This window comes from Rhagoletis pomonella, unplaced genomic scaffold (assembly GCF_013731165.1).
Source record: "Rhagoletis pomonella isolate Grant_MI unplaced genomic scaffold, Rhpom_1.0 Rhpom_scaffold_00007, whole genome shotgun sequence".
Taxonomy (NCBI): domain Eukaryota; kingdom Metazoa; phylum Arthropoda; class Insecta; order Diptera; family Tephritidae; genus Rhagoletis; species Rhagoletis pomonella.
This window is the reverse complement of record NW_023458561.1, coordinates 71,689,778-71,698,130: the sequence shown is the minus strand read 5'-3', so window position 1 is coordinate 71,698,130 and position 8,353 is coordinate 71,689,778. Positions and strand designations below refer to the sequence as shown.

Sequence of the window (8,353 nt, the reverse complement as noted above, 5' to 3'; positions counted from 1 at the left end):
GTATTCTGGGTATGGGTTTAACATAGAACATCCAAGGGTTAATCAAGTCAATCCAATAATTAAAATTGGTAAATTTGCACATTCATATTTCTGGCATAAGGGCGACGATATGTATTTACACATTTTAAATTTTTCAATTTTTTATACACCTGTTTTACATAGTTTAGTGGTAAGAAAAAAGCAGTCATATTTCCTGTTAATATTCGTCTATTTGTATGAAAACAAGTCAATAAAATGTAAGGTCAGTACTCCACTCTTTTTACTAAACTAAATTAATATTTTGCTATTAGTTAAGATTGTATTTTCAAATGGAACCATTTAGTTTACACATATTTATTAATATTTTTAGGACTAAAAAAATAACCTATGATGGTGCCAATGTGCTTGTTTTTGTAGTTATTTTACAGCTTTTGGGTAATCTAAAAAATACACCGAACAAATACAATTGAAAATCATGTCACTTGCAAGCCAATGCTTATCGTAATGTACATATGTAAATGTATATGTACACTTCCGTGTAAAATCTAAGGTTTTGAAGTTACGGCTCCGAAATATCTATAGATGTGTTTTATGTGGCATAAGTACGATAACCATATTTATGAGAGCCGAATACGGGACAAAAAATAATTTTTGAAATTTTTTCCACACTGTTTTCCCTGAAACAGTATCCTTATAAATAGTAACATCACAAATTTGTAGGGTAATTTTCTCGAGATTTTTACCCCGTAAAATTTGTTAAAAAAGTTCGTTAAATTTTAGTATAATAAAGTGCAATTATGGCAATTTTTGTTTGTTGACGGTGTTACGCTTTTTTTTCATACAAAGTATGGTCGACCTTTTTTTGAAAGAGAAGCAAATGAGCAGCACTTTCCACTCGCCTTTATTATACTCAATTTTAATGAGTTACAAAGCTGCAAACCAAATTTTTTTCTAGAGATTCTAATTGAAAAGTTTGAAATTTCGGTGAAACATTGCAGAATTAATTTTTATAGTTTTTTGCATAAAGTTTGAAATTTGGTATTATATGATTTTTAGGAAAAGAACTTTACTTTCATAAAAAAAAATAATAAACTTTAAATAATCTAAGAAAAAATAGCCAAAACTTACTAAACTGACTAGTCCTAGTTTCTATTTTGGCCTCTGTATGTATTCCTCGATTCGAGGATTCGATAAAGAAAATTACGATCATATACCAACATCACTTAAAACTCGTTCATAGGTATGCAATTTTAACGAGCTCTTAAGGCGTCGGAACACCGAATATGGGGCAAATACAGGACATTAAAAGAAATACAGAACATTTGGCGTCCCGTATAAAATAAATAAATTACCAGAACAATGGGTCAAAAAAGAGGACTGTCCCGTATAATACAGGACGGATGGTCACCGTAGGTATAAGCTACCTGCATACATACATATATACATGTGTGCACATGTACATCCATCCATTGGTACATATCGTCACCTGAAATGCAAAAGGTCGTAGCTAGCAAAAAATCCAAAATTCACTTGATTGATTGTTGTGCATTTCATCGATCTGCATTCCACATAGTTTTATGCACAAACAAAATTATTGTTACTTCCGGCCTTTTGCATTTCAAGTGACGATATGTAAAAATACGAAAATATCAATTAAGAGAAAATGTTACTCACCTGAGACGCTCTCGCAACAGTCGATGTGGATCTCTCTGTCGATCTAATGCTAGCAGAATCAGGCGGAATTTGTGCAGGCGATCGAATCGCAGTTTTTGACGCATTTCTTCTTCTGCGTTGCAACTAATTCCAGTGCCGATACCAATGGAGCTAACGGTACTCATGCTGTCGGAAGCGGCGGCTTCACTATTAGAATTTGTTGCACACAATCGCTTCTCTCTCAAAGTGCCTTCAGCTAATCCGCCTCTTGCGTTAGCGGCGCTATGAGCAGCACCGTTATCCCCCACACCTGTACCGTTTTCGTAGCTGTAGTCGAGTAACCCAGGGCTACACGAACTCTTTCCACTATCTGTTTCGAGATTCTGTTGAGAGCTGCTGCGACTGATACGACAGCTGAGCTCTGTGATGCCGTTCACCTGTGCTCTGCTAGGATCAAAAGTGATGATGCTGGAACGTTTCTGCTGTGACGTCGGCAAAGTGGCGTCTCGCGTTGGAGAGATTTTGGAGATGGCGGCCACTAATAATCCCGCTGTTGCGGACATTTTATTGGTATTATTCCGTTCTTGTTAACAATTTCATTTATGTTTGTACACTTGTATATGCATAGATACATACACATATATATATATGATTGTATTGATGTTCAAAAAGTTATCGCGGGGTTTCGGGGCGCATCGACCGAACTTGACTTGTTTTTCGCTTCATTATCCCGCATTAGAAATCATTTCGCTTTCATAAATTACAAAAATTATATTAAATTGAATAAATGTCTTCAGTTTTTCACTTCACTTCGCGGCACAGAAAAGTTACTAGCTCCCGCTAATTGGTTGCGATGTGTTGGCTAGATATGTATGTACATGTTCGTACCTGTTGTTTGTGCTACTGACGGCGGAGTGCCTTTGTGTTTATCGCGTTGTTGTCTCTTCTTCGTACTGTGTGTCGATTTAATTGAATATCTTTTTCAAACCTACTTTATACACTCACACTGATTCTCACATATACATATACACATACATATATACACTCTTCGCTGCTGGGAAACCCGGAACTAGTGAACTCAATTTCTAGTTCCGTACTATATCTTTATCGCCAAAAACGAACCAGTCCGATAGTAACTAGATCTCCACCAGTTCAAAAGCAGCGACATGTGATACTTTTAAAAGGTTTTTTTTATTTTACTTTTTAGAACTACAGTTGTCCAAAAAATAATAGGAGTGCGATATTTTTAACAGTTTCGACTACTTGTCTTTTGTTTATTTATTGTTTATTATTCTCTTATAAAAGTCAAACTTTGTACAAAAATTTAAAAAAAAAAATTGCAAATTTTTACCCAAATTTCAAACTTTTTAATCAGAATCTTTAGAAAAAACTGTGGTATGCAATTTTGTAGCCCATATATAAAGTGAAGCTTTAAGTTTTTAAAAAATCCCATTGATTTTTTAGATATTTTTTGGTTGAAGTCGTTTCACGTTTTTTTTTTCAAACAAAGTACGTTCGACAATTTTCTTTTATATGGAGGACACTGCCAGAAAAAAAGTGCCAAAAATCAACGGAATTTTTCAGCAGCATGAAACTTACACTTCATTGCACTAGAATTAAATGGGCTACAAAACTGCATACCAAAAGATTTTGATTAAAAAATTTGAAATTTGGCTAAACTTATATAGAAAAATAAACATTTAAAAAAAAAGAAGAAAAATAGCCAAAACTGGTCAAAATATCGCACTCCTATTATTTTGTGAACAACTGTACATTTCGCTAGCTAGAAGTCCACTTAAAAAAAACAAAAATTACTTTGACATCTTAGTTGACGAATTTACAACTGGTTCGGAACTATACGGGCCAATTTTCACTTCCTAGGGCATCGCCGTGTTAAATTCCCTAGTTGTTTGCATTCAAATGAGATTTATCGCGAACCAGTAGTGGGTCTAAATGTACTAGAAGCGCACTAGTTCAGAATTAGAGATTTTACCAACAGGGTATGTACATGAATTCAACGACGTGCGAATATATTTATGTATACTTATAATTTCATTCTATTTATTTTTCCTCATTCGTTACTTATACAATTTTTACTTATTTGTTTTGTTTAGGTGTTTTTATCGCGTTTCGCGCAATTGTTTTTCATTTCTACATTTCTAAGTGATAACGTAAAGCTCGGTGAAATTCATACATATATGTATGTATGTACATATGTACATAAGTACGTACTATGTATTTATGTGTTGTACATACCAGTGATGGGACTTCAAAAAAATTCTGTGTGGTAGTATCTGGGAAAAAAATGTGGTAGATTTCAAAAAAATGTGGTACCAGATCTCTGGGTTTGGATCAAACTTTGTACAAAAATTAGAAAAATTCAGCAAGGTTTCACCTAAATGGCAAACTTTTAATCAGACTCTAAAAAAATTTAATTTAAGTATAATAAAATGCAAGATTGATGTTGCTAAAAGTTGCGTTGAGTTTTGGCAATTTTTTTCCTTCACAGTGTAAAGCAGTTCCTTCCATATTAAGATATTTTTCGCACATATTTTAGGATATTTTTGCAACCTCACGGAGGGAATGCTACCAGCTTTTCTTTTTATCACATCACGAAGTAGCGAACAAATCTGGCACGCTCCAGAAACAGCTAATTGGGATTTGCCGATTTTGACAATTCCCAAGTAAAAGTAAACAACGCTTCAGAAACTTTAGATGCACTTAAATTTGCTAATACTTTTACCAAGATCACCGTTTTTTGACATTTTCGCTATTAATTCCTTTTACAAATCATATATTTCGCAATTTGACACAATAAAACCGCGTTTCCTGTCGAAAAATTGATTATTGAGAAAATTTACTATTTTACAGTTTGTTTTATGGGAGGCTTTGTTTACTTTTACTTGAGAAATTTCAGGGTCGCCGGGAATGCGGAATCTTTTATTATATCATTCTTGTTACCATATCGTGTAGAATTAAGAAAATTATGTGAAGCAAAAATAAAACTACTCAAAAACGCGAATATGTGGTAGATTTCAGACCCTGAGTGGTAGATGCTCAAAAAAGCGGCAGATCTACCACAGTGTGTGGTAGAAGTCCGATCACTGGTACGTACTTATTTATGCATGCATGTGCGTTGTACTCGTTGTATTTCGGGATTGGACGGGCGCTTATCAGTTATTTGGTATTAACGTTTAGCATTCCAAGGCGATCCAGCGTCTTGAACACGTTGCCAAGTAACAGCTACATATGTATTATGCTGAAGCCAGTATCACTATAATGAAAGATGAGGAAAAAGTTTATAAATATGTATGTATGTACATATGTAATAAACAGTAATATACAAAACATTGATAGATATAACCAATAATAAATTTTATGAAAACATCTGTAAAATGCATCCGGTAGCTACTTCTGCACATACATACATATACACATTCATACACATGTATGCATACATATGTATCTACATCTATGTATATACTATGTACGTACACAAAATGTTTGACACGAACATTGTATAGGTCTTAACAGGTGATATTTTAATCCCTTATTCTTTGAAAAGAATCCTGGTTCTCTGCGACAATATTTTCAGTCTGCGGAGTGAGCTTGAAAATTTTCAAATAAAAGTGGGAATACCAATTTTTACGACTTGTGTAGATAAAATCCGGAACTCATTTCCTATCATAAAATCATAACAAAATAAATTGGACGAAATAAAAGCAAGTAACATCAATATTTTAATAAATTAAAAAATTAAATAGGAAGTAAAGATTAATCAGGGTTTTTCATTAATTGTATAGGAGTCTCCCTGTACTCTGGCCTTAAAACCATTTTTCTGACAAACGTGGCAGCCAGTGTTGCCGTCGAGAATTTTCACAAAGTCGCAAAAAGGGCACAAAATGACGTAAAAGGCCACCATATTATTTTTGCTTTTCTTTACTAGTAAAAGAAAAAATCTGAAAACCAAAGTCAAAATCAAATTTACTTTATTATAAAGTAAAATAGTGGGACTAGCTTTACACAAAACAGATTTGCTAACATACACAGAAATCGGTTTGCATTTCCTTTAAAAGTTTTAAATCACTTTTTCGTACTTACAGTAGGAAATATTTTTTATCAGCATGGTTCTGTTAACATTTCCTTAAAAAATCCCTGAGAAGGGACAAGGGTATTGGTGCTTAAAAAGGGTCAAAGTGCCCCTTTAGTCGCACAACAGCAGGCAACACTGGTGGCAGCACTTTCGTTATCACAAAAAACATAGAGTATAAGGGAGCCTTAAATATACCCAGCATCCTTATTTTCCATGTTCTCACGCTATATTTCAGTCAATCAGTCTTCCTCTTTTTTGGGTTTTTATAACTATTTTTTAAGTTTTTTATTTTCTTAAATCAAACGATACTAACCTGAATTTGGTTTTATAAAAAATTATACTAATTTCCCCAAAAATTCATGGATATGGAAAACATAAGATGTATATATTGTATGTATACATTTTTGCGATCGTTTTTAAAGTTTTTTCTCTCTTTTTTTTTGTTTTAAATAAAACTGTATATTAAAATTTTATGATGCTTCAGAAATGTCCCGATTTTTGTTCACAGCAATATGGTCACCGTAGCTATAAGGCATGCCATAATTTTAAATTATTTGTTCTTACTGTTTATAAGTACGAAACTATAAGTTATATTTGTATCTAAGAGATAAATAAATAGTCTGAAAAGGCCTTTCTCTTAAAAGAAGACGTGACAAAACGTACTAGGCGTAGCCCAGGCATGAGTACAGCCCACTGAAACGAACGTGGCGAGCATAGTGCTTAAACCGCTTCCCGACGAAATACTTGACAATGGTGCCGGGGGATCGCTACTTAGACAGTAGGGAGTTTAGTTTGGGTTAAAGTCCAACACTGACGGGTACAGGGTTTCCATGCTTCCTCCTCGTAAAAAAACTACATCTAAAAATGCATGTTTACATGTTAATTCGCATTTAGTTTTTTAAGCTACATGTTGGCGGTAGAATCATCATTGTCTGTCTATTTCTAATGAGTTTAAAATGTTAATTGCACTGTCATATTGAGCGTTTATTTAACGATCCAGCGATATGAACCGTAGGCATTTTGGTAAATCCGTCAAGTAGTCAAGGATAATCGTAACGGTATGTTTCTTCCAAAGCACGGTCTCGCTCTGTGGGATCGTATCTGAGAATAAACCATTGGAAACACTTAAAAATTTTCATGAAAATTGGTTGAGTTTTTCTTAGCTCTGTATAAAGATTGAAAGTTTGATTTATATTGTTTTGGTTAAAGCATGATCTGTAGAAAATATTTAATAAAAACTACCATGTATTCAGTTTTGCTCTATAGACATACTCGGAGCATATAACCCATATTTCATTGCAATCGGATGCACCGCGCAGAAGTGTATGCGAAAAATGCATACGGTTCATGCTCTCACACATTTTTTTTATACATTAGTATGGGTGTCACAATTGTCCTCTAAAACCAATTTTGAGTGCTGCAGAATATCGTGAGTTTTAATATGACTATCCTAAGATAAAAGTCCGTTAGTTGAACCTGTCTTGGCTTCTTAATTTTTTAATAAATAATCTTTAAAATGGACCACACTAAAAGGTCCTTTCCAACTAATTAATTCCTACGTATCCCAGTCGTGACAAGAGGAATTTCGGATTTCTTTTTTATAATAAAGCAATAATTTTTGTTGTAGTTTTTTGTAGAAAAAACTCAGATTTTTTTTGGTAATAACTATATAAAAGTGAATCAGGTGTAGCTTTATCAAAATGTAGAATTGTTGAGTACTTTATACTTAAATTTAAAAAAATAAAGAACATTTTTTACTGCACAAATGTGCCACCCGTAACGGTGGAATACCCCACATGTACATACCTTGCAGAAAAAAATATTAATTGATGAAAAATAACCGACTGGTCAAATGAAAATGCGCGCAAGGATTTTTGGTATCAAATATGAGCAGAAGAGTGTTACTCATACGCCACGTGCACCTGATTTAGTAGAGTGTTTGCAACGAAAGCAAGAGCCCCAGCAAAAAATCGGTAATCGCTTTTAGTGGTAACGTGGTGGTTCTACAACGGATTGCCTTATAATGTCTTCTAATTTTTTCGCTTCTTTTAGGCATTGCCGGTAATGCATAGCAGAATGTTCTACAATATTTTATTAATTTCGCTGCTTTAAGGAAGTAAAATTTTAAGTTTAATTAAATATGCATGTATGTACATACCGATTTTTAAGTACCCACCATGCAAAACATGAGAAATAGGCAACAATCGTCAATGGCAACAAATTGGCGACTCACCGATTTATTGCTGTGGTGACAAATCGGCAACATCACTTCATTCATGTCAATTTTGAATAAAAAAGTTCTCAAAAATTCCGAAACTTATGAATATGGCGTCAATAGTATTGGCCAAAAGCATCTAAATTATGCCCAAGGACAAGATTGATAAAATAGGAAGCCTCACAGCGAGAAAATGAATTAATTCCGATTGTAAGTTGCAATTTGGTATACAGAAAAATAAATGAAGTATTAAAAAGAATAAAATTATTCCAAATATCGCCTGAAGCGATAAGAAAAAGACTCATTCAGGCAATAAGAAAACGACTCGCCCAGGCGAGTTGCCTTCGGCGGACGTTTTAGAGCGACCGGTAATAGGAAATCGATTCGATGGCAATATTACCGGCAATAAATTT

At 33.9% G+C, this 8,353-nt stretch overlaps 2 protein-coding genes across 3 annotated transcripts in view; one reads left to right on the top strand and one right to left on the bottom strand.

Annotated features, from left to right (window-relative positions):
- LOC118743528 overlaps positions 1-8,353 on the top strand; it is a gene marked incomplete in the record, with an annotated part of 154,325 nt that overhangs the window by 33,930 nt on the left and 112,042 nt on the right.
- Positions 1,618-4,900, bottom strand: LOC118743530. 2 transcript variants are annotated; one of them, XM_036476268.1, is made up of 3 exons: positions 4,748-4,900; positions 2,521-2,585; positions 1,618-2,382 (listed from the first exon to the last, which is right to left on the bottom strand). In XM_036476268.1, exon 3 carries the CDS (start codon positions 2,193-2,195, stop codon positions 1,650-1,652), a length of 546 nt encoding a protein of 181 aa, XP_036332161.1. In that variant the 5' UTR covers positions 2,196-2,382; positions 2,521-2,585; positions 4,748-4,900; the 3' UTR covers positions 1,618-1,649. The 2 variants fall into 2 exon arrangements, with proteins under 2 accessions (XP_036332161.1, XP_036332162.1); XM_036476269.1 differs by lacking the exon at positions 2,521-2,585.

What these genes read in the sequence shown, in the direction of transcription:
- LOC118743530 (XM_036476268.1), bottom strand. Translation starts at nt 2,195, where the DNA reads ATGTCCGCAACAGCGGGATTATTAGTGGCCGCCATCTCCAAAATCTCT.